This window comes from Harpegnathos saltator, unplaced genomic scaffold (genome assembly GCF_003227715.2).
Source record: "Harpegnathos saltator strain DR-91 unplaced genomic scaffold, Hsal_v8.6 scaffold695, whole genome shotgun sequence".
Lineage (NCBI taxonomy): Eukaryota > Metazoa > Arthropoda > Insecta > Hymenoptera > Formicidae > Harpegnathos > Harpegnathos saltator.
The window spans coordinates 51,614-79,156 of record NW_020230532.1 but is presented as its reverse complement, the minus strand read 5'-3'; the positions used below and the strand labels follow the sequence as shown (position 1 = coordinate 79,156).

The 27,543-nt window shown below is 48.5% G+C and overlaps 4 protein-coding genes across 12 annotated transcripts in view; 2 read left to right on the top strand and 2 right to left on the bottom strand.

Annotated features, from left to right (window-relative positions):
- The first annotated feature begins 971 nt into the window (after nt 1-971).
- On the top strand, nt 972-3,700 carry Sou (required for meiotic nuclear division 5 protein souji). 2 transcript variants are annotated; one of them, XM_011151637.3, is made up of 7 exons: nt 972-1,269; nt 1,652-1,935; nt 2,054-2,191; nt 2,266-2,564; nt 2,657-2,759; nt 2,846-3,000; nt 3,079-3,700. In XM_011151637.3, exons 1-7 carry the CDS (start codon nt 1,134-1,136, stop codon nt 3,140-3,142), a joined length of 1,179 nt encoding a protein of 392 aa, XP_011149939.1. In that variant the 5' UTR covers nt 972-1,133; the 3' UTR covers nt 3,143-3,700. The 2 variants fall into 2 exon arrangements, with proteins under 2 accessions (XP_011149939.1, XP_011149860.1); XM_011151558.3 differs by having other exon boundaries at nt 3,061-3,700.
- A 39-nt stretch (nt 3,701-3,739) lies between these two features.
- On the top strand, nt 3,740-5,059 carry LOC109504333 (uncharacterized). Its single transcript, XM_019843783.2, has 2 exons — nt 3,740-4,663; nt 4,756-5,059. The coding sequence occupies exons 1-2, from the start codon at nt 4,487-4,489 to the stop codon at nt 4,924-4,926; spliced, it is 348 nt and encodes a 115-aa protein (XP_019699342.1). The 5' UTR covers nt 3,740-4,486; the 3' UTR covers nt 4,927-5,059.
- A 5-nt stretch (nt 5,060-5,064) lies between these two features.
- On the bottom strand, nt 5,065-7,272 carry LOC105190106 (uncharacterized). The gene is made up of 3 exons (XM_025305411.1): nt 6,978-7,272; nt 6,437-6,718; nt 5,065-6,086 (listed from the first exon to the last, which is right to left on the bottom strand). Exons 1-3 carry the CDS (start codon nt 7,270-7,272, stop codon nt 5,638-5,640), a joined length of 1,026 nt encoding a protein of 341 aa, XP_025161196.1. The 3' UTR covers nt 5,065-5,637.
- A 785-nt stretch (nt 7,273-8,057) lies between these two features.
- The window catches only part of LOC105189068 (M-phase inducer phosphatase), a 53,060-nt gene continuing 33,574 nt past the window's right edge, over nt 8,058-27,543 (bottom strand). For 3 of the 8 annotated variants that reach the window (XM_011151129.3, XM_011151286.3, XM_025305414.1), the window contains 2 exons: nt 12,283-12,469; nt 8,058-10,333 (listed from right to left, as the gene is read on the bottom strand). In XM_011151129.3, the coding sequence (XP_011149431.1) occupies nt 8,831-10,333; nt 12,283-12,469 (1,690 nt within the window). In that variant the 3' untranslated portion in view covers nt 8,058-8,830. Of the gene's footprint in view, nt 10,334-12,282; nt 12,470-12,613; nt 12,803-12,832; nt 12,994-13,451; nt 13,807-13,856; nt 14,282-27,543 lie in introns of those variants that run through there. The other 5 variants (XM_011151374.3, XM_025305412.1, XM_025305413.1 and 2 more) reach the window with 5 other exon arrangements.

Genomic DNA, 27,543 nt, shown 5'->3' with positions numbered 1-27,543 from the left:
ACAATTTTCTTCAACAATAAAAAATGAACTTCATTTATTTTGATTTTCAAGTTATTGAAATTGAAGTTCGTGACTCGCTAGAGCGGTTTGAGTCTCAGCTAAATAACTGATAGCTGATGATTAAAAAGGTTTGAATCTTAGATATGTGACGTTGATATTTAGTTCCAAAGTCTCCGCTATGAGTCGCCACCATATTTGTTGAGGGATTTAGGCCCAGTTCCACAATTTGCTTTAAACGGAGTTTAAAGCTAAACCAATGGTTAAAAGCAATAGTATATGCGCGTATACTATTGCTTTTAACCATTGGTTTAGCTTTAAACTCCATTTAAAGCAAGTTGTGGAACTGGGCCTTAGGTCGTGGTGCAAGTACCGTTGTTTGTCATTAATGTGTATCAAATTAAATTAAAAGCGGCTACCAGTTAATTTCCAACATCATCTTTTAATCGAGTTATTATATCGGCAATTTATTTATATCACAAATTTAATAGATGTATTTTAAGGAGAACATATTAGACTTACTATTTACTTCCGAACAAACGTTATACACCAATTTGTTCATCATCTATAAATGATTAAAACCAAAGGAGCATTCTTTATATCAAAATTAAATAACTCTGTAAAAAAAATATTCCTTTTTATTTCTTTTTACATTTTTGTATACCCGTAAAAATTCGCGCTGTCCTTGCCTTCTCCAATTCCGTTTCGATCTCAGTGTGTGTGTGTGTGTGTTGCTAAAAAAGGAGACCCATTACTTGGTCTGTTCTTTTCTTCTGCATCGCTGCACTGGTGCAATATGTTAAAGTGAGACAAATATATACTTGTCTCACTCGAACTTATTGCACTAGTGCAGCGGTGCAGAGGAAAAGAACAGACCTATTTTGAACTTAATATCTTTCGAATAAAAAGAGAAACCTGTTACCCTGAGAACTTATTATCTTTCAGTTATTTAAACTACCGGCGAATATTATTGTATCCTACAGGTTATGAGCCTGCTGCTTTTCTGTTCTCGCTAGTAAAGGCAACGTTATTTCCAATTCTCCTTCTGACATCGCGCCATTGCTACGTGTTTTTGCATCAGCTGTAAGTTCATACTCTTCTCTATACGCAAACGTCAATCGTGAGAAGCAATAATAATGGAGGCATGTAATGCTGTTGAGCGCGAAGTGGATAAGGTTCTGTTGAAATTCGGTGCTATTAACGAACATGCAGAAACAGTGTTACACGATCTGATAAGTCACATCGAATCCCTTAAAAGAGATTTAGAAGCAGGTAAGATACTTTGGTGGCAGTTACCTAAATTCTTTGTCTGACATCTTTGTCCTTATGTCAGTGAGAGTCAATGATCATTTGGTAACTAAATTTTGCGTTTTATAAAGCTCACAATCTCTGGCTATTAATATATTGAATTTATTTTTTGATTGGTCGGTCTTTATTTATTAATGTATATGTGTATGGTATGTTGTGTTACTTTAAAGAATTCTAACCTCTAAACAGAGTTAATATTGTCTTATTAGATAGATTGCTTATTATTTATTTCTATCACAGGTATCATTTAATGCATTTCTCCAATAGTACAATTTATAGCTAATGCGAGGAAGATAATTTGCAATTAATTTTGACAAATAACTCATACAAATGTTACTTATTATAGCACCATCCGGAAATGAAGTGACACCCGATCAAGTACAGGTATTAAAACAAGCAATGACAAAAGTACGTGATACTGTGATAAAGTTGGCAACAGATCATCGCGACTTGCATAGTACAGTCTCCAAAGTGGGTAAGGCTATAGACAGAAATTTCATTGCTGACTTTGCCAGTACTAGCAGAGAAGATGTATTCTGTGGGCCGGAGAAGTCTCATCTTCTAAATCAAGTAATCTGTCAACACTTTTATCGCCAAGGAATGTTAGATATTGCTGATGAATTAGCAGCAGTAAGTCTCTTAATCAGATTTTGTATATCACGCGTACACACACATACATACACACTACCTAGCGCAAAATTGTATCAACTTAATTATATGTAGTAATGATCAGTAATATTTGTTTCAGGAGGCTGGAATTAAAACCGATGAAGGTAGAAAAGAGCCATTCACAGAATTAAATTTTATATTAGACTGTTTAAAACAGAGAAATCTTGAACCAGCGCTAGAATGGGCTAAGAAACACAGAGAAGCACTAATGGCACAGGTAGATATTTCCTGTTCACACATGCAATTTATTTTGCATTAGCATAATGCCTTCAGTTTTGTATCTTATTGCAGAATTCTTCTCTTGAGTTCAAACTGCACCGATTACAGTTTATAAGACTAGTTCAACAAGGCCCCTGTAAACAGACAGAGGCTATATTGTATGCTCGTCAAAATCTCACACGATTCGTTGGACGTCACGAGAAGGAAGTACAATCTTTGATGGGCACTTTACTTTATTTACCACATGGAATCCAATCATCTCCTTACAGTCACTTGTTGAATCCAACTTTATGGCTCGAGATACACGACGTTTTCACCAGGGAAGCATGCATGTTATTAGGCTTAAGCGTTGACAGTCCACTCTCTGTTTGGTATGTTTTTTCGCCCTTGAAAATCAACCGTGGGAATTGCGACCAAAAACAAAGCACTGTTACATTTGTTTGATTGTGCTGTTTAATTGCAGTATCAACGCAGGATGTACCGCATTACCCGCGTTGTTAAATATCAAACAAGTCATGCAGCAAAGACAAGTAACCGGCATTTGGAATGGTAAAGACGAGTTACCTGTAAGAGTTTTCATATCTTTTTGCTTTTTTATATTTTCATTTGATGAAATTCATATGGTTGAAAACGTCGTGCTCTTTCTGTGCAGATCGAAATAGACTTGGGTAAGCAAGGCCGCTATCATTCTGTTTTCGCCTGTCCTATTCTTAGACAGCAGAGTACAGAAAGCAATCCACCGATGAAGCTAGTTTGCGGGCACGTTATATCACGTGACGCATTAAATAAACTCACCAACGCGAATAAGTAAGTTCTTCATATATGGTGAAATTAGAGCGCATTAGCAGTGAAGTCACTTTTTAAAAGAAATCAATTTGTTTCAAGGTTGAAATGTCCCTACTGCCCAGTGGAACAGAATCCTGAAGACGCGAGACTTATTTATTTTTAGGCTGTGATATATATTATATACATGTGTAAAAAGCTAGTTTTGCAGTTTCTTTGTATAATGGATTATATATTAAAAGAGGAACAACAATACATAACACAACAGGTAATAATCGACAGATCGTAACAGAGCTCCATACTCTACACTCATCGTCAATAATTGTATCGTTCTAATGGGCGCTTTTGTTTGTTACAATATTGAAATTGATTCCATCTTTTCCACAAGATGCAGACGTAAGACCGTTAACTAGTATTAGCTTCACAGTCATTTTAAGATCAGTTCTTTGATATCGGGACATAGATAAGAAGAAAAAAAAAGGAGGAACTGTGATAGCTTTAATATTTGTGAGGTAGATGTAATTGTGCAATTGTATCGTAGGTAGACAATTTATATTATCCTAGATTAAGAGGAGATTTCAGCTATCCATGCGATTGACAAGTTAAGAGCCATAAATGTATGTCTAAGACGCCTAACAAATTTGTTATGAGATTCTTTCCGTATAATTGTTCATTTTTCATTTCAATTGTACCAGCTTGGTAAATGAAAATCATTTTATAAATATGCCTTTTTATTTACTCGACGTGTCCCACACTGCAATCTTGCGACGAGGTGTGTATTTAAATACGTCAAATATGCTGTTTTTTACCTTTTATATTTCAACTTCCTCATGTTCACACCTTCGGAAAATTTAAGCGCAGTATTGTTCGTTTTTGTCTGAAACATTTTTTCATGTATCTCCAAACAGCGAAAGTATATGAGAAAAACAAAATGTGCGTTCTATATACTTAGCTGCTTTTACGACGTGTCCGAAACTCAGCAAGATCGACGAGGGATATTCCGAGAGATACTTCCACTTATCCCCCTGTGAGCGAAGAGGCAGCTCCGAATTAGCCGCGCATATTTGCCGCGGCATGCGCTTCTTGCGACATCGATCAAACAGTAACGACAGTAACCATATATTGTTTGTTTCCTCAACTTTGACACACGATAACATTTCTTCGATACGTAGAATTTTCTTATAAACGATTCTATATGGGTGAGTAGTTATCCGCATTTTCGAGCCGATTCAATAATTATATTATTATTAAAGATAAAACAAAGAAAGAGATGCAATATCGGGAGTATTGGGAGTAAACTTTGTTTTACTTCTATAATTTTAATTAACAAGCGGAATCCAAGGCATCGACGTCTGTCTCACCGTCTGTCGAGAATAAACTTATTCGCGAGAAGAAGAGCGATGCCGTTGAAACGTTATCCCAAGTGGTCGGTGAGAATACAAATCGTGATGTCGCAAATAAATTAGAAACTCGAAAGGACGTCACAAAATCTGTACACAAGCCCAAGAGGATGGCTATTCTCGCGATGTCGTACGATGTCGACGAGATATCCTGCCGAGACCTGCAAGTTTCCCTACGTGAAATTAAAGAAAGCCCCCGACAGCCGTTTTCGTTCCTGGCGGATATCTGCGAGATATTCAACGACGAAAGATTGACGGCGGAGGCGGCGAAGCCTACGGAAATTGACGTAAGCCGCCGCGGAATCACGCGGAATCGCGAACAAATTTATATTACCGTGTGTGAGTGTAACCTCATCGCACTTTTACGTTTTTAATTAAGATGCAACTGGCCGCTGTGGCGAAGCGCATCGAATCGAGCAGAGCCTTGTTGGAGGAAGCCAAATCTCGCGTCAATGAGATACATCTGCGTGTCAAACGAGACGCCGCGATGCCGCAGCATTCATCAGGCACGCGCGTGCTTGAGTATCAAAGTCAAAAGTACCGCGATTAATACATAATTATTAAGTACAAAGCCAATCTCTTCATTGCTTCAGGAAACGCTAGAGCAGCAGCCTTGAGCAGTTTCGATCTTGTAAATGCGAAGGCAAAGCGATAAATCTAAATCGATGATGACTCTCTTCCTCTCAAAAGATCAAAAGTTTTCCTATTTATTTGTTTGATAAATAAATAAAATAGAAAAAAAAAACTTTTGTGTTCTATACTCTTAATAATGCTCAAAGATAAGCTTTTTTATTTGTCATATAAATATATTCCACGACAGCTTGTGTATCGCGTAAATAAAACACAATTTACCAACGACTCGGCTCGATTGAAATTCGTCTCACTCGCGCTTACACGAGAGACAAGTATAGTGACCCCCCTCTTCATGTATACTGTCGAGTAAAGATGACAAAGTCACGGTTCGAGAATATTCGCTTCTCTGGCGCATGTGCGAGATTCACGGAGAATTGGGCTTAATTGGGTGTAATTGCCGTCGCGAGGCGAGATCCGACTACTGGCTTATCCGACCACGAAGAGAGAGAGAGAGGAGCACCTGTTTGATTTGTGCACGAGGAATGCAAAATAAAAAATCGTAATATATATTGCAGCTCGACCGACGCGCCCAAGCAAAAATCATAACAACCACCGAGAGAGATACAGCGATCGAATTGTTTCGGATTCGATAATATAATAATATCGCGTAACAAAAGCGATCGTGCGATTAAGTGGTGTCCTCTCGTCTCAAGCAAGCGGACAAGATCCCCGCGGACATATCGACCTCGTTGCCGACCGTACCGAGTCTGGGACACCAGTTGCTCCTGTCGAAGCTCGTCTCAAGGATCTTCGACTGCTCGGCGTCGGCTTGCTCGCTGCATTTGCGGCTCGAGTCGCCGCGATCGTTCTCATCCAGCGACCACTGCGACGCGATCTCCTTGAAGGACTGCAGGTAGCCCGCGCTCTCGCGTATCTTCTCCAGCTCCTCGTTGCAGAGACGCTCGACTTCCAACAGCCTCTGCCTGTAGGCGTCGACGAGCGAGCGCTTGTACGCGTTGTAACGCCACTCGGCTTGCTCCATGGAGTATGGGTCTTGGTACTTGGCGAGGTTCTTCTCGTACTCGAGTATCGTGAGCTCCCGGACGCTCTGCTCGGCCGTGACGTCCACAGGTTGACCTGCGCCTTCGCCATAGGATGAGTGGCCCGTCAGGTTCACACCAGGTCATCACCAGTCAGAATCACAGCGTTGACTCAAGGTCGACTCGACGTCGATGAGGGTTGAATTCACCCCCCCCCCCAGTCAGAACCATAACGTTGATTTGACGTTGAAATGGTCGATGAACCGTAGAATCCAACGTTCATTCAACCCTCACTCGACGTCGAGTCAACGTTATGACTCTGACCGGGACGTCGGTTCATCGACCATTTCAACGTTATGGTGCTGGGACGCTGGGGCAGCATTCGGCTGTCGATTTCGCAACATCGAGGTGAATTATGCCGGTGCAACAATAGGCGGGAATCGTTACTTGGATCATTCGAGAGCGGCGACTCGATGGTGTAAGCTGCGGCCGCAGCGCGCGCGGCTGCCGTTGCCTCCTCGAACGCGAGAGCATCGCTTCGCTCGCGCAAGGACTGGTATTCCTCCTTCTCTCTTCGCCAAAGAGCCATCTCCCGGCTGAGTTCCTTGCGAAGACTCGTCATCTCCGAGCGGAGTCTTCGGATACGCTCATAAAGGGCAGATCTGCCGAGTGGTAGATTTTTCATCTCAGAACGAAGCCGCGAAATCGACTCTGGAGGCGAGGCTGTGCCTTCGAAGACGTATATTAGGTTGATGCGGAGAAGATTCGTTATTTCTCGAAATCAAATTTTCGTAGGAAATTTGGGTACTCATGGAGAAACAAGTGCTCGTTGGACATCTAAAACGGCGGCGCGAGTCAACGGTTGCTTATTTTACGCGTAAGGATGATTTTGAGTCGGATAGTTTTGTCTTCCATTTTGTCATGAGCGCGACAAACCTAATGATTTCTTCTCGCACCAACCTAATGATTGACGCCGAGAATGTTGAACCGTACGCCAATTCTCTCTCGCAGTCGACGGACGATCCAGCATCCGTGACGAGTCCGAGACGAGTCGCCGGTTGCTCGAATGTGTTCTCGTTCTCCTTCTCCTCCTCCTCCTCCTCCTCTTCCTCCTCGCCATCCGACGTCTCGGTCGTGGATACATCTTCAAGATCGATCGCGTTACGCGTGCCTTCCTCGCGACATTTGAGAATTTCGCAGTTTGGCGACTTCAAATCTCGCAGCGTGCCGTCGCTCGACGTGACAGGTGTCACCTCTGACGAAGAGACAGCCTCGTCGTCCATAGCCGTTGATCTCGTTTTCGAAATGCGTTCGAACAACCACGCGAAAGAGAGGATCTCGCCGACTGGTGGAATTCGCACTGTTACTCGTCCCGATGAATTGATCCCGGGAGCAAGTCTCGCGTTCTTGTTCCGGTTCTTCGCGAACTGAACCGCATACCGACGCGATCGCAATGGCGGTGACTTGAATTTAGCCGAAACTGAACAGCGCTCGTCGGTCAGTATCGAGTGGGCAGGATATGATAATAAATAAGCAGAGAAAACGAGAAGGAACTGGCGAATCGGAGGAAAGTCGCGTCGCAGGTGTATATATTGGACGTATATATTTATCTATGTAACGTTATAATAATTTTAGACAGTGTAATAACAAAAGATTTGCACTTAGTAATATTTATCACTTCTACTCGATAAATCTTCATCTTACTAATACACACTGCCGAGATTAACCTCAAGTGCTCGCGCGTGCTGGAAAGTTATGCAGACACGTATTAGCGAGCCTGGATACCTTCCCAGCAGGCAAAAACCGTACGCCCAAATCCTTAAGGCTTAAGGATTTAACGGTGAGATTTCACACGAAAAGAAGCCCCGCAGCAGGCCCGATCTTTCTTGTGAAAGAAAAATGTACAAAACGAAAGAAAAATCGCCTTTGACGATTGATCCTTTGTGCGAGCGCGAATACTTAAGAGGGTTAATCTGCCGCGTATATATTAATTAATATATATATATATATTGATCACGAGATTGCAACAAGTTATAATTTTTTTTTACGTTATTCACAGCATCGATCGTTTTTTTTTTAAGCACTTGCTTCGAAGACCGCTTCGACGAAGCAATATCGATACCGAGAGATCGACGTGATTGAGGTCGCTCGTTGAGGTCGTATGTACACAATGTGGCCCGAGAGGACTCGCGAAACTACGTCCCTCGCCCTCCTTCGGGTTCTCACGGAGATATTGCATGTTCAATTGTACTTGTCGTACTTAATTAAAGAGCGACCACGAACTGTACGATCTAAAAATTTATAATTTCTACCTTTCTTCTCTATGTACAAAATTTCGGTTCCGAGCGTGATGCGCCGCGGCCCGACGAAATATCATTGTCATCATAGCCTACATCTTCGTTGTCTTCGTCCAAGGTATTACGAGATTTGTATCTCAAGTGCATCCCCGAACTTCCCCTCTCTCTCTCTCTCTCTCTCTCTCTCCTTGTACTAAGAAATCAATTAAAATCTAAATGTGCTCGCGCGAACGACATATTTATGTACAAGAGAACCGGGGGAGAGTCCCCCGAGTCAGTCATGTGAGCGCAAAGAGCATCCGAAAGGAAAACAAAAATATTGATATCTATAGAGGACGAATCTCTTTACACCGTTTGCACTTTATTGACGCGCACTGGGTGCACGCGTTTTTTTACCCCGACGGCCTGTGTGGGAGAAGGTTCGACGTGAAACAATGCGACGAAAAACATCTACGGCTGAAGCGCGGCCGACTGACGGACGATCGACGGCGCGCGCGTCCAGCGAGCCGCGAAAGGCCGGAGACAACGACTACGTCCGCGTCTGCTAGAAGCCTAAACGTTTGAGATTCGTTCGTATTGCCTGGCTGTTGTTCACTCTTGACTTGTTGTCACCCTGCCAGCTCTTGCTCTTGCTGCGAAACTGCCGGAGGTCCGCCTCGTGATCGGGATGTTTCATCGGTCTGTAGTCCTGCGGCGAGCAGAACTCCTTCTGGTCCTTGTAGAATTGCTCATAGCCGCCGTGTAGCAGGTAGACCTCCGGATAGTGCAGCGCCGGGTAATGCTCCTTGTTGCGCTGGCGGTCCAAGCTGCGCAGGAAGCGCGAGAGATTCGGTCCGCGTTCGCACGAGAACTCGCAGTGGAACACGAGTATGTCGCGCTTGTCGGTGTCGGGCCGGATCGTGGGAATCGTGGTCAAGGGGTCGAACAGGTTCTGCTCGATGAGATCCTTGTTGTAAAGGTTCATGGCTCCCCCGATGTGGCCCCCGTCGTACTCGTACGGATAACGGCAGTCGACGATCTTGTAGGATCGCACGCGATCGTCGAATTCGCCGCGTAACAGCGCCGCCAACGTGGTGGATGAGATGGACTTGAGATCCTGGTGGTAGCCCGTGGCGAGCGGCAGTATGCAGGGCTTGCTGAAGTCGCCGGTGAGGTCGGCGTCGGTGACGCTACGGTGCACCGCCGACTTGATGTTCGCCTCGGTCTCGGACATGCTTCTCTGCAGAAGCGGGATCTTTGGATACGGCATCGTCGTCGCGCTACGACGCTCGGCCACGTCGAGGCATAGGCTCTTCGACGTGCGGAACTTCTTGGACGTGTACTTGGGACTGTTGTCCACCGCCGACTGCTCCGACGGTCGTTTGCAAGACCTGCTGGACTGCGGTGACTGTGTCTCATCGTAGGATATTTTCGAGAAGGGAATCTTCCGGGGAGTCATCGGTCCGTTATCCTTCCATGCTTCCAGCAGCGCCGCCGTCGAGGAGGTCGCGCCGGGCGAGCGGAACAGGCAGGTACGCACCTTCGACAACGACTGCGAGAGCATATTCTGGTCGCACAGCGATAGCGACCGTCTCAGTCGGCTGGAGACGGTGCGAGAGAACTCGGGAGTCGTCGAGACGTCGTACTCCATCGACGACGACCCGGGCGCGACGAGGTTGCCGGACAGCAGCGACGAGATCCCGCTCGGGAGGTGCGTCGTGTCGTCCAGGGTCTCCATGTCGATGAGCTCGGTGAAGCCATCGTCCACCATGCTCTCGTATCCTGACGACTGACGCATCAAGGACGATCGTGCGACCCTCAGCTGCTGCGGCGAGGATCGCATTGGCGATTGCACCGGACTGCGCGAATCCACGGACATACGCCGCGGTGCCACGCCGGACGGCTCTGCGAACTGGAAGCCATCGCACTGCCGTTTCTCCTCCTTGTTGTCGTTCGCTCCGTAACCGCTGTCCTGGCTGTTGGGATCCCAGCAATCTTCCAGAGGCCATCGTATCTTTTTCGCGCTCTGAACAGGATAGAAGCACGGCAGTGAGTATACAGTGGGAGGCTAGATTTCGGAAAAGAAGCTCGATTAGGGCACGCTCGTACATTCTCTTCACTCGTTACTGCTTGCTTGCTCAACTTTGTTACAACAATTGATTGTGAGACTCGCGTGTCAACGGATCGTAAATTGGACTTCTCAATTTCTAACATAAAACGATAAGAACGATGATACGACCGAACTCGATATCGCACGCGTACGGAAACTCGAGCCATCTGCGACGAACTTGGAAAAGCCGCGACTACACACTAGGAAAAAACATTGAGTATCTCTAACAAAATTGTTTAGTTGAGGCATTTTTTAATATGCAACCAAATATCTTGTTTTATATAACAAAATATTTAGTTGTCTCAACTAAATATATTTTTCTGCTTTGTTCTCTGGACCAAATGAGTTTGTTCTTAGACTTCATTTATATAATTAAGTACTTTAGTTATTTTATCTATAAAAATTACATAATAACGAAATATTATTTTACATAAACTAAAATAATGCCCAATGGATATTAGTTTGTCCTTCTGTGCGCTAAAATTTAGATTTTATATATTAAGAAAAAATTACAGTATTTTTAACAAAATTCACATAGTTAAAGCTTTTTAGTTGCTATAACAAAAGTATTACACGATAACACGATTACACGATAACACGATACACGATTACGAACAAATCGTAATAAAACAAGATATTTGTTTGCAGGAACTAAACAGTTTTGTTGGGCATATTTTAACCAAATTATTTTGTTACAACAAAATTTTAGCTCATGCAACAATACATTTTTCCTAGTGCAGTCGAGAATATTCCGAGAAGGAAAAATCTTCACGCGAGTATGTGTCTCGTGAGTCGACGTTACGCGTAAAGTCCAAGTCGAAATCGAACTTTGACGAGTCGTTCTCGCGCGGGGAAATAGATGTTTCCGGCGAGGTTTATCGATCGAAGGTATCAACGGAGGATCACGAGGAGGCGAGTCGGGGAAACGGATCATCGGCGTAATTATCGTGGAGGAACAAGCGAGACAGAAACGAAGAACACGTCGCAGCAGGTTACCGTCGATCGCGCTCGTCGACGTCAACCGGACGCGCAAGGTGTCGCGCATGTATTAAAAAAAAAAAAAAAAAAAAAAAAGAAAGAAAAAGAAAAAATCCGAGACCGACGAGAGCGGAGATAATTTTCCCGTGGCGGAAGGCGCCGCGCGGAAGCTACGCCGCGCTATCTGCGATCGAGCCATGTAAATCGAAGCGACTTTCGTCGTTCGAGAGCCGATCGAGCGTCTCTCTTCGCTTCGTGATAATGAAAAGAGCAGCAGCTGTGCGCGCGGGCCGGATTTTCGTTGGCTCTAATCGCGGAAAAGACATCAGCCACCCTCGAGTCAAACGTCCGCTCGAATTGAATATGCATGGAATGCGTGAAAATCCCGACTGGTCTCGCGGTCGCGGATGTGCGTGGCGCGGTCGTCCAATCTGCGATGGAATCTACCGACATTGCGTCCTGATGTAAGTCTCGTAAGCAACGTCTCGTCGTTAAACGGCGTTTCGTCTGTTGCGAGACGTCGGAAGAGGAAGTCCGCCGCCTTGCGACTATCGTTCATGCGGAAATATTTCTCTCGTATATTTCGTCTCTTTACAATACGTTTCTACAGTATCTCGCGGCGAAAAAATATTTCGATGTCGTGTAACAAAGGAAAATTGCTGCCAAGGCTGGAAATTGGAATTCAGATTGCCGCGGATGGCTTCAAATTGAAGAGCGAACAGAAACTTTGCGAATGCAACCTTGTATATATTGTTTAATGCCAATATAATAATAATATCAACTCGTTACACACAGAAATTTGTTCGGTACATACAACAATCATCTCATTGACAGTAACGGAGTCTCGGTAACGGAGAACAGCCGTCGGGAGTCAGCGAGGACGAAAAATGTCACAGTAAGATTGAACCTCTGCCGAAGATTGCCTTTACCTTCTGAGGAGGACTGAATGACTGGTAGCTGCAGGGGGCGCTGTCGTTTTCCTTGTCGTTGTACTTGTCCAACATCTGGCTCCTGTATGGAGACTGTACCCAGTTGGAGCAGAACAGCAGCTTAGTATTTTGCACGGCTTCGTTTGTGCTTCTGCTCTGAACGCCGCATGACAACATTTGGTGCATGCTGTAAGAAAACCAAAACGGATCTCGTCAGTTCAGTAAACCAGACTGTGTGCGGGGAATCAAACGACTCGCTCGCGAGATCGAGCGTGTCGCGCACGTGTTGGCGCGCGCGCCGGGTCGTCGGACATGACACGTATGACTTAACCTCAAGAATTTCGCGAAATTGGCGGGACGCGAGGTACTCCGCCGTCGATGGTAAAAGCGAGCGACGATCCGGCATAGACGAGACCCCGTGGTCTCTCCTCGTCCTTCGCGCACTCTCGACTCTTCGCACGGTCGACCCGTGTCTTTCGCGAATATCTTTATCTACGCCACGCACGACACACGTCGAGCCGAGAGGAAACCGAGGCAGCTTCGCACTAACATTTCCATGGCGAGCCGAGCCGAGTCCTCATTTAGAGAAAACCGTGTCCTCCGTTTCGCCGAGAACCGCACCCGATCGCGTCACTCTCGAGATCTAATTGACGTACAATCCCGCGAAAATCCCGACACCGCGCGAAAGCCACTCTTCTCGCGCAGCTTACTCGCGATCTCTGTTGGCGCGCGATTAGCGCGGGTCTTCGACGCGCGCCACATCAAAATGAGGGTCTCACTGCGCATGCGCCGCCCGGCGCGCTCGCGCGCGTGTACGTTTGTTTCCTCATTTGTACCGACACAAAATCCGTCCGTTCTCGTTATCGCACGATACATTGATCTATTGTATCCGTGCTTCTAACGACGTTCGCTTTTCACATTTCTCTTGGCACAGGGACGAGAACCCGTGACGAACACGTTCCAAAATGCACGCAAGATGAGCGCGAGGCCGTTCAGGTAGTACAAACATGTGTCGAGGAAATGTGTCTGAAGAAATTTTTAGGAAATTTAGGATTTTAGGAAATGTGCGTGGACAATCTTGTCCTCTTCTCATTACTGTCGAAAAATTGTCTCTACGATATCTTTAGGAGCAACACTTTCACGGAGTCGGAACTGATACTTGAGATTACCTGGAGTTTTTATCTTCAGGTGCTTCTCCGTAGCGATCGATGAAACGATCCGCACACAACACCTGGAGACGAACTCGTGACGATCTCAAGCATGAGATCGGACTATGGACTTTTGAAAAATATCTCTGACAAATTTGTGCTGCCGCCCGGGCGCGAACTGTACATTTCGTTGGTGAAACCGTCAGGACTCGTCCGTTCGAAGTAACCAGGCCTAAGCAACCGGAAACACGATGGACGGGACTGCACGCATTCCACAACTTACACACTGCACTGCGCGGAAACCGTACTCGTCGGCAGATTCCGCTCGCGCGTCTACCTCGCCGATATGCTGACATCGCAAACCCCAACGACTAACCCGCGGAACCCGATCGGAAAGCGAGCCGGTGCACGACGTGATGCACCTACCTCGGATCGTGAAACCATGGTACGGTGGAGTTGTTTCGCTTTGTCACACAGGGCACGCTAGTCGATTGGGAAGCATGAAAAACCATGTTTTCTAATCAGCGCACTCGCGACTAACACGTCGGCCACTCGGAATGCACTTTTCGAGGGAAGCAGAGAGAGAGAGAGAGAAAGAGAGAGAGAGAGAGAGAGAGAAAGAGAGAGAGAGAGAGAGGGGAAAGGAGAAAAAAGAAAAAGAAGACAGAGAAAGAGAGGTAGAAGGAAAGGAAGAAAGAGAAAGAGGGAGACAGAGATCTCTCTTCCTGATTTGCGTGTTCTTTCTTCCTTCTAACGGAAGACACACGTGGACACCAACGGTCAAGGCGAAGATCCCGCGCGGCCGAGCGAACGAACAGACGACGACACTCCCTAAAACGACAATGCGCCGGTCGAACGCCAAATGCTGCCGCGCGCTGCCGACTGTTACTTTTATACAGTGAGCAGGGCGCTGGTGGGGATAGGCGGCCGCCAATGGCCAGTCGCGAAAGGGCCCGCCTAAACCGTAGGGCGCACCGGCAGGGGCGAGAGAGAGAGAGAGAGAGAGAGAGAGAGAGAGAGAGAGAGAGAGAGAGAGAGAGAGAGAGCGGGAGCGCGCGCGGTAACCTCTTTACAGGATAACCGCTGTGGGGGGCCGCGTGGCCGCGTATGCACTGTTGGATTTCCGTGCGCAAGTGCACATATGCGCGTCCTCGCACACATGTGCACGCGATGTGGATTCGATCCTCGTTGATCGCCCTCGCCCTCGTTCCCGGCCCTCCCCCCATCGCACCGCGTCGCCAGTCGACTCTCGTGCGAGTCCTTTTTTTCTCGTGCGAAAGGGTACCGGCTCCCTCCCCCCTCTCATCCTCTCTCTCTCTCTCTCTCTCTCTCTCTCTCTCTCTCTCTCTCTCTCTCTCTGTCGATATGTCGGCTCTCTCGCGAGTACTGGACCTTAATTGACCCCCCCGCATCTTTAATCCGGGGTTCGGCCGCGCCTGTCGTTCGTTATAACGTTACGGTTGTCCTTGTCGACGCCGACGCTCTGTCGCTGTCGGTCTTTTGTCATCGTCGGTTACGCTCGATGTTGGTTCTGAGTCAAGGGGGAGGGGCGAATCCGTTTCTGAGTAGCGAGTCGCGTCAAATTCGGGGGCTTGGTGCGGTCAAGTTTGCGAGTTGTTTCTGTTCGCAGGACAGAATGCGCTCGAACTGGATCCTGCGCGTGAAAGCTGCACTGAGAAAGATGCACCGCGGAGAAGAAAGTTTCGAGCGACCTATATACAGGTACATCTATGCACCGCGTATGAACAGTACGCAAAAATGTACAGTGTGGAATGTAGAAGAAGAGTAGTACACATACGTATAATGCAGAGCAATTAAGTCGACAGGAACAAATGCGCGGGAAAGCCATTTGGTCGAGCCGCGGTACCCTCGACTCGGCTACCCCGGGGCACTCTTCACGTTAATAAAAAGTTTCGGAACGGCCGAAGAGAAGACCTATGAGAGACGACCATCGTTTTCAGCATTTTCACCATTCAGGCGCGCGTGTTTCTTCTTGCAGGATCAGAGAGATCTTGGAAGATGCAACGCGACAGGTCTTCTCTCCTCGGGCCGCTTTTTTCCATTCGCCGAATCACAATGCCTCACCTGATCAGTCGGACCACCCTCGCATTCTTCGGGGATTTTCACATGTATACACGTACATACACGCGACAGGTATACGTCCTCAGAAGACTGCGGAGAATCGTGGCGAGACCGTCGCGTATTCACCTTTCGCCGTGCACACACTTTGTATGTACACACACGCGGCTCAAGCAGAGTCGAGCTGAGGTCTTAGAAAAATGAGCGCATGTGGATTTCCGCCGATCGTCGCCCGATGAATGCGTGACTCGAGCTCAAGCCCGAGTTGTGTACACCCGCGCTATTTAGACGCCATTTGTCGGATCTGTAACGTTATTGAGACGCGATCGATCCTCCGAGGATTTCGCCGCCGCGATGGACTCGTCGTCATTCGCCGCATGCGACGTTCGTATCGCGGAAGGATACGTCGACGCGGAAGGATACAATCGAAGGCTCACGACGAGGGGTGGAATCTACATTGAGGAGTAAGGAAAGTCACAAGAATTCTCGGAGACAAATTTTCTCATTGACACGTTGACTAACTTTCTAAAAGTTAGAATTCCCTGAGATTTCTCGGAAACAAATTTTCTCATTGATCGTCAGCTGACTTTCTAAAAATATGTTAACCTTCTCCTAATATCTCACGACGTTGGCACGTATTGTGAAGAAGAGATAAGCCGAGAGGATAAGAAAGATTGAGACGAAAAATAAAAAACTTTTGTCATGAGACATTCGTTCGATGTCTAAAACATATATGTATATATACGATAAAAGTCAGATTATCATATTTGTTTGAATTCTTTCTTATCCTCTCGGTTTATCACCTTTTCACAATACGTGCCATCGTCATGAGGCATCAGGAGAAGGTTAACAATTTTTAGAAAGTCAGCTGACGGTCAATGAGAAAATTTGTTTCCGAGAGACCTCAGGAAATTCTATATATATATATATATATATATATTATATATTACATTATTATAGCGTTACTAATGAGGGACATTGAAAGAAAAGGGATAAGAAAGGATCCAACAAAGGAGTTCACAAAAGCGAGAAAAAACTGCTGTGACAAAGCCCCAAAAAATGCCAAGTTTCCCAAGTTCATCATGCCTGCCTCGAAGCAGCCGTCCTTGAAAGGGCACCTTGAAGAAACCCACGAGAATGCGAAAACGCGGACCGATCATTGCTAGCGAATCATCGAGGGCTCGACGTAGCGGCGCCGGCGAATCCAACGTATTTATTGACTTATATCCTTGGCGCAGGATCAGCTGTCGTTTGACTTGATCGTGCCAGCACGTGAGTTCCTTTGAGGTAAGCACAAGGGGTGGTTTCTTCGCACGTACGATTGTTCCAGGTCGCGCGAGCGAGGGGGGAGGAGCGCGTACTCCTACAATGCCTGCGCGAAAGGCAGACAGGCCCAAAATACCCCCCATCGCAGACCTCTGGTGGTGGACATGCAACGTCAACGACGTCGACGACGTCGACGACGACGTCAACGACGACGACGACGACGACGACGGTGGCGTGCGGTGTGCATTGCGCGAGTGAGCGTTTCGCCGCAAAGAGCGACGGGCGGGGAGCGCCTCTCGCCGGCGCATGGGGGTAGCTCAGCTGCTTTCTGCCGTGAAACCAGCGAATCGGGGGTCGCAGACCCCCTTGCGGACAGCTGCGAGATCGTACACCTTCGACGTTTCGCTCCCCCTATGCGCGCTCTCCTCTCCTCTCCTCTCCTCCTCGTTACTCCACGGGACCCCCACCTCGCCCCTCCGCGCAATTTAATATATGACGCATGCAGTAACAGCTTTTTACCGATCGTTTCCGCGCGCCTATCGATCCGCGGATCGCCCGAGATTTCGCTGCTCGTCGCACCCCCGCGTCCTGCTTGATTAGACGCTCAGGGGCGGTAATATCGGTAATGCAAAATTGTTGCTTTCGCCTGTCGATCGCCACCCACATCAAAAATATGTCGAAATCGGCCAGGTATCGGCAGATGTCTATTCCGTAATATTCGTGGCTTCCGATAAATATTATTATTATTATTGAATAAATATTATTATTATTGATTATGGATGTTATTAACCCTTAAACGAGAGAGGTCTACAATAGAAGTCGCAAAGTCTCAAATCGTAAGGTCGCGAGAAAATTGACCAATCACAATTGATTACTTTTCGATCGCGAGGAGAATAATCGAGTGCGATTAGCCAATTTTCTTACAACCTTATGACTTAGGACTTAACGATTTCTATTGCAGATCCCGTTTTAAGATCCGAAAACCGCCACAGTGTGACGGAGATCTCACACTCGTTACGAGTCCATTTTTCGAGGCATGCGGGGGGAAATTCTGAAGTCAAAGACGAAAGCCGCGAAAAAATCGCCGAGGTTATCGATTATCAAGGATTTCCGTTGAAGACTATTGCATGACTTATTATTACTCAAGGCCCGACTCCTCTGCGACTCTGTCGAGTAGTCGAAGCCGCCGGCTTCCTCGCCGACTCGATTAGCGATCGACGACTCGTTCCGGGCTATTGACTCGTGCGAGCCATTAGTCGAAAAGAAACGCATAGCGGCGGAGAGACGCATGGGCACACTAATGCGGCCATACGGGCGTTCCCGTGCGCGCGTGCGCGCGTGTGTGTGTGTGTTTGTACGTGTGTGTGTTTGTACGCGTGTGTGTGTGTGTGTGTGTTCGTACGTGTATGTATCGGGGTCGTGACGAAGTACCGGCCAATATCGACGAGTACCGGTCGCGGCAATGCTGCCCATCGACTTTGATTTTTCTGTGAGAAAGAGTGCAGATGGCCGTATCCATTGTGAGGGTTGGCGCGTGCCAAGGGTGTCGGCGACGACGGCGTACCACACGAGACACGCGGTCTCGATATCCCCGTGTGTCGGCGACGAGCGGCGCGCACTGCGAAGTGCACGACCGCGCGTACTCACGCATTCGCACACACACACACACACACACACACATACAGGACAGGTATGTATGCTTCCTCGACGCGTTCTAGCCCATGTTGTATCACGGCACCGTACACACGTACGCGCGCGTACACGCGTACACGTGTACGCGCGTACACGCGTACGTGCGCGCACGTTGCTTCCGATCGATGCACGGCCGTCGGCGGGAAGCCACTTACGTAATACCTGTCACGAGGTTCTCAAAGCGCGCTGCCGCGGAGCGAACGAAGTAGGCGCGGAAGAAGGCGCGAGTTTCTCGCGCGATCGCGATTTCGGCGCCGATCGCGGAAACGCTGATCGTCGGTATCGATTCGTGAAGCGTCGTCTACAATGGCAATAAGCGGTAAGAAGTAAGCGTAAGCGGTGAGAAATAAACCAATCACGGTCGATTATGACAAAAATAGTGCTTGGTCCATCTCTTACTGTTCACGCTTGCTTCTTACTGTTTACTGCCATTGTAGACGACGCTTGAGACCGAAGCGAACAGACACGAAGCAAGGAAGCGGCGATGGGGGGGAGGGGGGAGGCAGGACTGAGCGGACAGGAAACGCGACCGCGGGGGATCGCGATTCTTTCTCCATCGTCGGGAGAGTACCTGGTCTCGACGCGAAGTCTCTCATCATCGCGTCGACGCGCTCGCGCGAGCGCAGAGCTGAGCTACGAGCTGGTCGATCGACGAAGAACCACTGGCGACGATGACCCGGTAACCGTAAGTTTACAGACGACGTCCGGGACGTCTCTGCAGCTTCCTAAACGGGATCATCATCTGTTCCTCCGTCTCACCCTTAGACGCTCTCACCCCGGCCGATTTCACCATTCTTCCGAACGTACGCAGCCGCCGCGTCGCAGATGTAACGCATAAGTAAGCGGAATTCGCAATACCGCACGTCGAAGCGAGACAGGAACGCCGGGAACGCGCGATGGGGAAGAAAGCCGGGGAAGAAAAAATCTCAACCCCTACTCGGGGGACGTCGAGAGACACCGGCGCGAACGGTAGAACAGTAGATGGAAAGAAGAAAGGAAGAAAAGAGGGAGAGGGGGAGAGAGGGGGGGGGGAGAGAGAGAGAGAGAGAGAGAGAGAGAGAGAGAGAGAGAGAGAGAGGTCACCGAGATTTCGGCCGAATTCTGTGGGAAGTCTCGAGCAAATTTTCGCCAGATGCCACAACCGATCGGGGCTAATCGTTACGTCGCCGTATCGAAATAAGAGGGCGCGTCTCGCTTTTCACGTCACCTCCTTCGGGGAGCGGAGTGCAACGACATCACCCGGTGCGGATGCACCGAGTGGCAAGCCGGGATGCAGCGGTCTACTCGGTGCATTCGCACTGGGTGCGTCGTCATTGTTTCCGAATGCGCGGCAACCTGCGCTGCATTCATGCGCGCAAAACGAGCCGTTCTCGCTTGTCTCGCTTGAAGATGCGCGGAGGGATGAAAATCGCCGCGCAAAATGCACGCAGCGTTTCGATAACGGTATTTTATTCGCCGTTATGTCGTCCTGCGTTAACACCGGTACGTCCTCCATTTAATTTCACGCAACGCGCATTCCTCGTCAATACCGGCGTGACATCGAAATTATATCGCCCCCCTTTCCCTCCCCCTCCCGGAGACATCACACAAATTCACGCGTATGGCAATTTCGGCAAGAGCGACGATAAAATGTCGCATGATACCTCCGTCGCTTCGTTGCACCTCTCGCCGAGAGCGGCTCGTTTGCAATCTCAGCGAAAGCGCGTCCGGTAACATTTTGTTAAATAACAAAAACTGGTTCACACACACACACACACACGCCTTTTTGTTCTACGCAGCGCGAAATCGCGTGGTGGACGGCGTGTTTGCAACGCTTTTCTCGTAGAAACTCCTCTCCGTCCGCCGAAGACTATCAAGCCGTCGAAGACGTTGCAATCCGTGCGCAGCCCTGCGTCCGGTCGCAGTCGCTTGAAAAAAAAAGGCGACTGTGTTGCAAATTCGACGGAGACAGCTCCGCTCACAGACGTGCTTCTTTTCTGAGAGTACTGCGGAACAGTCCTGTCGCACGCCTGGCTTTGAAAAAACTCTGATTGCCCATTGTTCGGCCCGACGTGTTCGCGACGCGCACGCACACAATCAAACACACGCGCGCGCGCGCACGCACACGCACATACACACACACACTCTCTCTCTCTCTCTTTCTCTCTCTCTCTGTCTCCTCTCTCTCTCTCTCTCTCTCTCTCTCTCTCTCTCTCACGACGCACGCACGCGACGCACGCGGCGCAACTGCACGCGCTCGCGCGCGATAAGTAAAATATTGTTGTTCCAGCCGAAAGGATAGCAGGTACGCGACGGTTGAGCAAGCATTGTCCGCAGCACCGCCGGTGCTATGTACACACAAGAGGGAGCTTGATTTTCTGCCCGGTCGAAAAGGTACGCGTCTCATTTCGTAATTTTTACCGCGCGGACACTCGTTGGCGCCGCCTCAAGCCGAGACGGGGCGGTTGGGACAGCGGAAACACAGAGAGCGGACACGGCTCTCTCGAGAACTTCCTGCGAAAGGTCGCTGAGGAGAGAAGACCTATTGTGACGTCTCTGTTGCACCGATAACGATTCGAGTGATTCTCGTGCTTGCGACGAGAGCAGCCTCGTGAGCAGAGTTTGATTCGAGCTGTCCTCTCAAAGCGATCGGAGGGACTTCCTTCGCGAGATGAGGAAGGATAAAGGAGACCACTCTACCTTGCCTGGCCGATCCAAGAGATGCAGCAACGCGGCGATTGCTTGAAATGACGAAATAACGCCACGGGATGTTTCTCCCGCCAATTTCGTATAATTAAAGGGGAAATCGGCCGGAGGATCAGGTACACACCACATGGTGGATACAAGAGAAGCTCAATCGCATTCGGCAACTTGCCTAAGAATTCGGGGCCATTCACAGCCATTCAGGTTTCCTCGGCGACCTCTCGTTCTTGTGCTCCTTCGAGAGTTTCCTTCGGATTGCCTTTAACTCGCATACTTTGCGTCCGTCTCCTAGGCGAAGGAATCCCGACGAAAATTTCCGCGAAGCTACAATAGGCAGAGAAGCAGATGCTCGGCCGGCTCTCCGAGCTCGGCTCACTTGAGCCGAGCGACTCTCACCTGTTATAACAGGCACAAAATCCACCTCGCTCGACCTGCCAATGCGTTATAAATGACATCCTCGTAAAAAGATTTTCACACACCGACGCGTGTGCGCCAGAAAGCACCGCGCGCGCGCCGGTGCGGCCGTTGATCCATGGGATCGCGAAAAGTGGAGGGGCGGTGCCCTCTAAGGTGCAATCGGCGGGAAGTTAATTCTATCACAACCTCTCACAAACGCAAACAGTTGGAAGGATGAATCTGTAGATATTGCAGTGGGGGAGCTTTTCCCGCTGATGAGGATCGCGGCGAGGTGCAAGATGGAAACTGGAAATTAATTTACCCTCAACCCTTTCACCCTTTCCCGGGCAAACTGAAAACGGGTAACGCAGTCGAGCCGCAGACTTCCTTTTAATTATACCAAGAGACTCGGCGGGGGAAGTCCCCGTCGCGCTTGGCAGAAGACTGTCGAGAAGTCAATTTTCATCATTTCAGACAGTCGTTTCGCATCACACTTGCCGAGAATATTTCTCGGAGATATTTCGAGTACAAAACCGCAGCAGAGTCGCGACAAGCTTCGCAAGAGTACGGATCTTATTTCACGCACGAGAGAAGTGGCCGCCCCAGCCCGGATAAGGGTTCATAGAGTACGCAGAGTGTTCGATCAGAGACCGGAGAACATCGAGCTCTCCGGGCTCTACGGACAGAATCTACTAGAGAGAGCCGCCAGATGTTTATCAGGCCGTTGATGAAAGCCGGCGAATTTGGTGATTCATTACTATTCACCGGCGATCGCTCGCGCCCGGTTATTGATTAACTGCGAAACTCAGCCCTGTGTAACAGCTGCACCCGTATGTACTGTCATAGCCAGCGAAGAATACCGTGGGGCTCTTACCCCGAAGGGGGGCAAAACAAAGTTCATGGGGGCGTACGTGGGTACACGAGAGAATAGGCTCCAAGTACGGAGAGAGAAAGAGAGAGAGAGAGAGAGAGAGAGGACAGGCGCGCCGGTTGATCGATCCGACGAGTTTGCACACCGAGCGACGCGCGATAACGATAACGGCGCGGCCGTTTCGTATGTATCACGGTCAAAGGTCCAAATTATCTTCCGTCCAAGGCCGACATTCTTCGACTCGCGATGGAGGAGGGCACTTCTCCTCCGTTTCTCTCTTTCACTCGCCCAGCACGTTTCACCGCGCTCTGCGAGCTCTCCTCGAGCGGGCTCTTCGCGCGGGAAGCGCAGGCTGCCCTGGACCTAGCATGGCGTCTTTCACGTGGAGAACCTAACTTTGGAAAGTCCAGCTTCTTCTCCGTGAAGATATAAGTCTGTTTGAGTTACGAGCGATTGCGTCGAGGCTGCTCGAAATCGTGCTGTCGGCGTATCGACGGTCGCCTCGCGATGATTTACACGGTGCGAGGTGCGCGTTATCAGCTTCCTGATTGTGCGCGCGTTAAGGGACTGGAGGGTCAGATTACTGAAAAATCGTGCTTGTTTGATAATATTTTGTGACGAATTGAATAAATGTGTAAGAATAAAAATTTTACATATATTTATATAACATATGAAGAGTAGAAAAATTTGGTTTATTAACAAATACTCATATACGTCCACTTAAATTTTAAACGCATTTTTCTCGAAATTTTGTTGTTCGACTTTTCGCAATAATTTCTCCGAAACTGAGCTTCGTATCGATTTGAAATTTTAAAGCAATAATATTTCTTCATCTGGCTGCCAGATGAACCATGGACAATCACGTCAAAATATTTCATTTCGAGATATTAATTTTTTTTATTGTAAAAGAACTGAAAAATGTGGATTTTTTCCTAATAATAGCTGCCATTTTGTTAATTTCATTCGATTTTTTTTTGTAGTAATTCACCGGATAATAAGCCTCCTCAAGATTTCTAGCTAAAATTCGCTCTGATTGGACCATCGAGAGCCGAGATATTACTGCAAAAGCGACAACTTGAAAAAAAAAGGAGAGTATATTTCAGCTGTATATATCGTATATTTATATGAATATTTGTTAATAAACAACATTTTTCTACTCTTCATATATTGTATAAATATATCTAAAATTTTCATTTTTGCACATTTATTCACAAGTTCGTCACAAAATATTATCAAAAATAAGCACGATTTTTCAGCAATTTGACTCTCCAGTCTCCTTAAGTCGTAACATCACACGTGCGTTAATCGGCGTTAATTAATTAATGATACAACGAAACGGCACGGATAAGCGGCGACGCGTTGCACGTTAAACCCCGTGCAAGATCGTCGTTAAACGAACGCGTGAAAAAGTTACGAAGAATTCTGAATGACGGCGCATGAATCGAGAGAATTAGAGGGGGAGTGGCGGGGCGGGGGACGATGTACATGAAGAAGCGCAGAGGGACATCGCGCAAACAGTGAAGGCGGATTGGAAACTCGAGCTGGAAACAACGAAGGAGCAGGCTAGAAGAGGACGGAGGCGCGACGTGCGCGTACTTTTCTACGCGCCGTCTCTCGCGAAGCGAGGAGGAGAGAAAGTGAGGGGAGGGGGAGGGGGAGAGAATACGTTGGAAATTCATTCAACGCTGAGACTTCCAAACGCGGTCAGAAACGAGACTGTTTTACAATTCTTCGAAATGAAAATTGCTCGAATTTTTGTAGAATCATGCATCTCTCTCATATTTTTAATGAACCGTATGATTAAGACACCGAAGAAGGTAAATAAACGTTTCCGCCATTACGTAAGGTATATCTTTTGAAGAAAAGATTTGTCATTTCGAGTATTCCGTTAGAAATGATTAGTCGGCGTGTGTTAATCGCATTCCACCGCGACATTCGCTTCCCCGACGACGACGAATCCGTTTCCTCCTCTTCGAGCCGCTCTGACGGACGGCGTTTGCAATTTAGTCCGTCAACCTCGCGTCTGCCGGTGCGATTTAACGACAGATAGGAGCAGACTGTGTCCGATCTGCCGAGACAAAAATCGGAGCTACAAAATTGATCGGACGGACAGGATGAATAGGAGATACTAAGCCGCTCCTCCGCTCTATGGTCCTTTCCGAGGGATTCCCATAGCGAACTTTGCCGATACGCGGCCCTCTTTCCATTTCGCGGTTGTGGGCATCGCCGTCGCTCGTGTTCCCATGCCGTAAAGTTCACGTCCTCCCCACCGGAGGGGGATTTAAATCTCAACGGTCGCGCCGGTAGTGGGCGATGGTGGGGAGGAACGACATGGTGAGACTCCGCGGCCTCTTTTCGCTCGATGGGGAGGCGAGGGCGTGAGGAGGGAACAAGAAGCGAGAAAGAGAGAAAAAGACTGTCCGAGGGAGGCGTCGGGAGGAGCGGAAAGGAAAGGCAAGACGGAGAGACGCACAGACCGAAGGGAATGCGAAGGGAAGTGAAGGCGACCGAGACGAGGAAAGGAAAGGAAGAAAGAGAGAGAGAGAGAGAGAGAGAGAGAGAGAGAGAGAGAGAGGGAGGGAGAAAGGGACAGAATGAGAGAAGAGGAAAGAGAGGAGAGACCTTCTTGTTTGTAAACAGAGAGGCGGGACGCGTCCGTGCGAGAAGTGTCTCTCTCGCGGAATTTCGCAATCTCGAATCCTCCGATGCGCTAATCCGTTTTCGCTTGCGAGTATCGACAAATCTCGAGAGATCTGTTCATCTAATTTCTTTCGGTAATGTCATCAGCATCAGAAGAAAATGAAAGAGAGGGAGAGAGAGAGAGAGAGAGAGAACAGCATAACTGATATCAGTTACGTTACTGTAACGGAAATTCGCGAAGAAGATCAAGTTCCAGCTATCTTGGAGGACTCGAGATAAGTGGGCGTCGTAACAATAACTTCATGAATCCCGTCGCTTGGTTTCCGGTCCTACCCACCGGCATCTTCTCTCCCCTTTTTCTCTTTTACTATATTTTTTAATCTTCAATGTGCACGGGGACGCTGCACCACGCCTTCCTTCTTCTTCGTTTCTCTCTGTTTTTTCTGGTACTGGCGAAATTAAATAAGGATATTCGCGCTGCGCAAGGTAACATGCCCATTAGCGTTTCTGATTTATGCGACGCTGTCGCAGGTCGAAGGAGAAAGGGGAGACTACGTAGAAATAATAACAAACAAGAAAAGAAAAGAAAGAAAAAGAAGGAAGCAGAACCCATCCATCTCTAATGAAGTTGCACGTAACTAATTTGCAGGTAACGTCCGTCTTTTAAGCTTTATCTACATTCCAGTAGTCCAGACGAAAAGGGCTCTTCTCCTCTCGTTGTCCACAGAGGTTGTCCGTTTCACCCTTGATTTCTCTCTCTGTCTCTCGTGTTTCCATCCTCCTCCTCCTCCTCTTCCTCCTCGCCGCTCGATGATCATTGCATTCGTCCGTGGCGTCGGTGGATACGTCCCGTTGTAAAAACGCGCGCGCGAGCCTTTCTTCTTCGTAGACGATCCCAGGCGTTCCTCCGTTTCTCTCCTTCGCCCTCCCGCCGCGTTTGCGGCACCCGCGCCTCCCGATCTCTCTCCTTCTCTCTTCCTTTCTCTCTCTCTTTCTTGCTCTTTCTCTCCTCTCCTCTCATTCGTTTCTCTGCCACTCCTCTCTCTCTCTCTCTCTCTCTCTCTCTCTCTCTCTCTCTCTCTCTCTCTCTCTCTCTCTCTTCCGCTGTCTCGCTCTCCCGGCTCTCACTCGTTCGCGTTCTTTTCCCTCTTCCTCCGCGCTCACCGTGGATCGTCTCCTCCCGAAAGCCACCTCCTTCTCTATCCAACGAGACGTTTCAACCGCCATCGACACCGCTCGCTCGCGGAGTGCGGCGGCGTCGACACCGATGACGACGCTTCTACTACGGCGAAGTCCAACACTCCCTCGTCCTCCTCCGTCCTTTACCACCGCCGCATAATCCGCAACGGGCGCCTACCTACCTCCTTCGGTCTCCATGCCCTTGGACCAAGGCGCTGTATCCTCGCATAGCAACACCGGACCGTCAACAAACCGCGAGGAAAAGTGCTCAAGTAGACGTAAGCCACGTGAGCCTTGCCGTGCCCCCCTCGACCCCTTTCCTCCGCCTCTGCGCTTGCTCTCGCTCGGCATCGCAGCAACAACGCGTGAAATGTCACGAGGGCCGCGAGAGAGCACGTTCTTCGCAGCACGCCGATCTTTGTTACACAAATGCACGCGATTGACTCGCGCGCGATCGTTCTCCTCCCAGTTCTTCTCCCCGGGGACAAGATGGATTTCATTCTTCAGTCGAGATCGGACCCGCGTGGGTCACCACAGCGGAGGCGGTACCGGCCGCCGATTGCATTCCGCGCCAACGGCCTCATCATTCGCGCGCCAAGCACCAAGCGCCAAGCGCCGCCGATCGTTCTTCGACATCTCCGTCCGCGGGCCGTTCACTTCAGCTTTACGATCTCGGTCGGCGTTTTATTGCGAACACGTCTACCGACGTGTCGCCCGATTTCGCCGCAAATTTCCGGCCTGGGCGACCACCGCGCCGAGGTCGTAATCTTGGCTTGCAGAAATATACAACGCGGCGCACAAAGGCGTTCGCCAAGAGCGAACGTGCGCGCGCGCGCGAAGAGAACGGCAGCCGAGAACGGAGAATGGAAATCAATTTCCCGCTTGACGAAAAGTCGAACTATCAGCGTGACAATTCTCAGTTTTACGACGTAATCGGACGAAGGACTCGTGCTGCTTTATCTGAACATACAGCGCGCGGATCGTGTTGTACTTCCGTGCGGGTCACATCAACACGTAGTAGAGACCAACCGGGCGAGGGCATGTCTGCGATGTCTCAACTGACTGCTGAACTGAGAGCTGTTATCGTGTCTATGGACCGTTTAATTGGTTGCCGCAACTCGTCGTTGGGCGTAAAATTTAATCGCACATATCGATGGCTATGAGAACGCGGCTCTGCCGATGAAACGGACAAGTATCTCCTGCTGTTTCATGTCGCTGCATCGTCATGACAGCAATTTTAGACTCCTGATGAACTCTCCCGCAGGTCGCCAGGTTTTCGATTCTTCTTCGTATTTCTGCAGGCTGCAG